This window comes from Tursiops truncatus, chromosome 3 (genome assembly GCF_011762595.2).
Source record: "Tursiops truncatus isolate mTurTru1 chromosome 3, mTurTru1.mat.Y, whole genome shotgun sequence".
NCBI classification, from domain to species: Eukaryota; Metazoa; Chordata; class Mammalia; order Artiodactyla; family Delphinidae; genus Tursiops; species Tursiops truncatus.
In genome coordinates, this window is record NC_047036.1 from 68,638,520 (window position 1) to 68,641,501 (window position 2,982).

The following is a 2,982-nucleotide window of genomic DNA, read 5'->3' on the forward strand; positions in this document are numbered from 1 at the left end:
TATTATTTGGTTACTCGTGTTTACGCTTCGTTTCCTTCTGGTGAGATAAGAGCATATACATCTCTCGCAGCGCTGGCAAAGTAGCACTGCAAATCACACACTTAGCATATAGTCACAAAAAAAAGAAAAGGGAGAGGCTTATTTTCCTTTTCCATAAACTAGAACACACATGGTGAAACTGCTTCGTTAACTTCAGTAAAATCGTTCTAGAAACAGGCCCCAAGAACCCGGACTAGAACTCGACAAGAACTCACGTCTGGAAGAAACACTGCTGGTAAGAATATTCTGATCCTACCGGAACCTGGGCGAGACTACATTTCCCACAATCTTTCAGGGCCGACAAGGCGCCACGATTTTCTGAACTACAATTCCCACAATCCTCTGGGGCCGCCGCTTGGTCGCATGTTCCGAGAGCTCTGCCCCATTTCCCATCTTCCCTTTCGGTCCTTACCCACAAGGGACAAGGTCGTGAGGAAAGGAGTGCTGGGTGTGTTGCTGCCATTTTTTCCGCCTTCAGTTTCTGCGCCTTTCGCAGGGCTTCCAACAGCGCTATGTTGGGACAGAGCATCCGGAGGTTCACAACCTCTGTGGTCCGTAGGAGCCACTATGAGGAGGGTCCGGGAAAGGTTAGTATGGAAGGGGCCTGGCTCAGGGGGCACTGGGCTGCGACTGGCTGAACTCCAAGGCCGCCTATGGGCCGTGGAGAGAGAGATGGGAAGCCGGGGTTTTGATCTGGGACGTCGACTAGCATTCCAGTTCCTCCAGGGACCAGGGAGAAAGTTCAGGACGCTGGCTGCGCGCCGTAGTCGGGAAAAGGAATGAGTAGGTAAAGCCAGAGGCTTTACCTCACATTAGTGCTCCCCCATTTCCCCCTCGCGCCCCACCCCGCCCTTCAAAATATGGAGGGCCCTGAAGCGCCTGGCTGCAGGTATTGCGGCTTAAAGCCCAGCTAGAGGTCACCGAACTGGAAGTGAAAGTCATTGGAACGTTGAGGATATGAGGGCCTGTGGTGTGGGGCTAGTCTCCAACTAGTTGACGAAATTAGTATTAACCGCCCTTGATTGAAGTTGGTTTTAGCCTCAAGTATAAATAGTTTAAATCGGGTAGTTAGCAGTAACACCCTCCGAGGGTTACCTGAAGCCTAGTATTAATGGGCCGAGAAAGGGTGTAGAGGGGTAGAGTTGATGAGTATTTTTTTTACCTTCTAGTGTTTTGTGTGATGCAGGTCATAGGATTTGAAAGGTAGTGTTTAAAAAAGTGTTATGGTATATGGCATATATATATAACCTGATTATGGAAAAAATAGCGTTTCCTGTATACTTATTTTTGATTTATAAAATCAGGTGATTTGAAGTTCAGTTTCTTTTCTCTTTTTTTCCCAACAGAATATACCATTTTCAGTGGAAAACAAGTGGCGGTTACTAGCTATGATGACTCTGTACTTTGGGTCTGGATTTGCTGCACCTTTCTATATAGTAAGACACCAACTGCTTAAAAAATAACCCATGAGACAGGTAAATAATTAGTGCATTTCTAATCTTCACAGAGGTTTCCCCTTTTTTCCTTTCTTTCCTTACCATGCCCCCCCAAATCACAAATACGCTATTGTGTGTTGTAATTCCTGAAGTTAAGTGTGGGTGTGGCATTGAGAGAGACAGGTTAAACCTATAAACAAATGTATCTTTGTGTGAAAGCCAGTGTTTATTGAGTGCTGCGCTTTGTCAGGCACACTTTACGTTAATAAGCTCAGGTTGGCTACCAGGCAAGACTGAGGTGGATGATGTTAACCTGATCTGAGACCAAAAAAAAAAAAAAATGTTAAGTTGCCCAGTGTTCCATAGCTAGTGATGGTGGACCAGAATTTTTACCCAGGCAGTCTCGTTCCAGAGCTCAGGTACTTGACCAGGTAAAGTTCTAGTAAACTGATTAATGCTAATCTGTCTTGAGGGCAGTGTATATTAGTGTATACCTGAAGGAATCTTGTGTGCAGCAAGATGAGCAGATTCCCTGAGTGAGAAGAAAGGATTTATTTAGTTAAATTATAATCAGAATTTTCAGCAAAAGTAACACTAAAGGAATCTCTGTGGGATGATTGGAATAAATCCCAAAATATACTTTGGAAAAGAAAGACTTTAATTGTCTTAGTTTAGAAGGGAAATGATTTATCCAAGCCATTACTTGGGAAGACTCTGGTGCATATGATGAAGAAAATCAGTATGAATAAAGTCATGATACTGTAAACGCTTTCTGATGTACCAGTCATAAATTGAAGGACAGACAATATATTAATGAAACTACATATTTCTGTTAAATGAATGGGTTCTTTAATATCGTTAATTTTTTATTCACAGGTACGAAGAGGAGCATTTTAAGATGTGCAGTCTCTTTGAAAAAAGGATCAAACTCTTGAACTCAGCATCCTAGATATGTTTGTAAATAAACTTACAGCATAAATCCTTAATGCCTCTTCTCTGAAATATGGAACATGATAATTGAGCATGTGCTTGTTTTTTTTTTTTTTTTTTTTACATGCTCCAATTTGCCTCATCCACCAACCTAATACTGTTTGAATTAAGAGTCTCTTCCATAGCTTTTAACAGTGGAGACTTTGCTTTCTCCAACCAAACTATTCATAAGGGCCACTCACAGGTATGCTGGAAAGGGGGCAGGACTCTGCAGACATGGACAGTACAAATTTACTGGTCCATCCAGAAGATGAGGTTGCTTGGCTGTTGAACTTGTCATTACATGACATATTGAGATGGAAGAGAACATACATAGATTCACACTGTTATCTTGGACGAATAGACTGTGTTAGATTAGGATTGTTTTTTTTTTTTTTTTTACCTGCATTGGGTCTTTGTTGCGGCACTCTGGTTTTCTCCAGTTGCGGTGAGTGGGACCTACTCTTTGTTGCAGCACGCGGGCTTTTCATTGTGGTGGCTTCTCTTGCTGCAGAGCGTGGGCTCAGTAGTTGTGGCT

General features: G+C 42.8%; 1 protein-coding gene and 1 non-coding gene across 2 annotated transcripts; both read left to right on the forward strand.

Moving 5' to 3' along the window:
- Positions 1 to 446: 446 nt before the first annotated feature.
- On the forward strand, positions 447 to 2,461 carry COX7C (cytochrome c oxidase subunit 7C). The gene is made up of 3 exons (XM_004327560.3): positions 447 to 626; positions 1,386 to 1,514; positions 2,352 to 2,461. Exons 1-2 carry the CDS (start codon positions 552 to 554, stop codon positions 1,500 to 1,502), a joined length of 192 nt encoding a protein of 63 aa, XP_004327608.1. The 5' UTR covers positions 447 to 551; the 3' UTR covers positions 1,503 to 1,514; positions 2,352 to 2,461.
- On the forward strand, positions 2,193 to 2,255 carry LOC117312016 (small nucleolar RNA Z39). The gene has a single exon (XR_004526194.1). It is a non-coding gene; the product is annotated as a small nucleolar RNA Z39 (small nucleolar RNA).
- Positions 2,462 to 2,982: the final 521 nt, after the last annotated feature.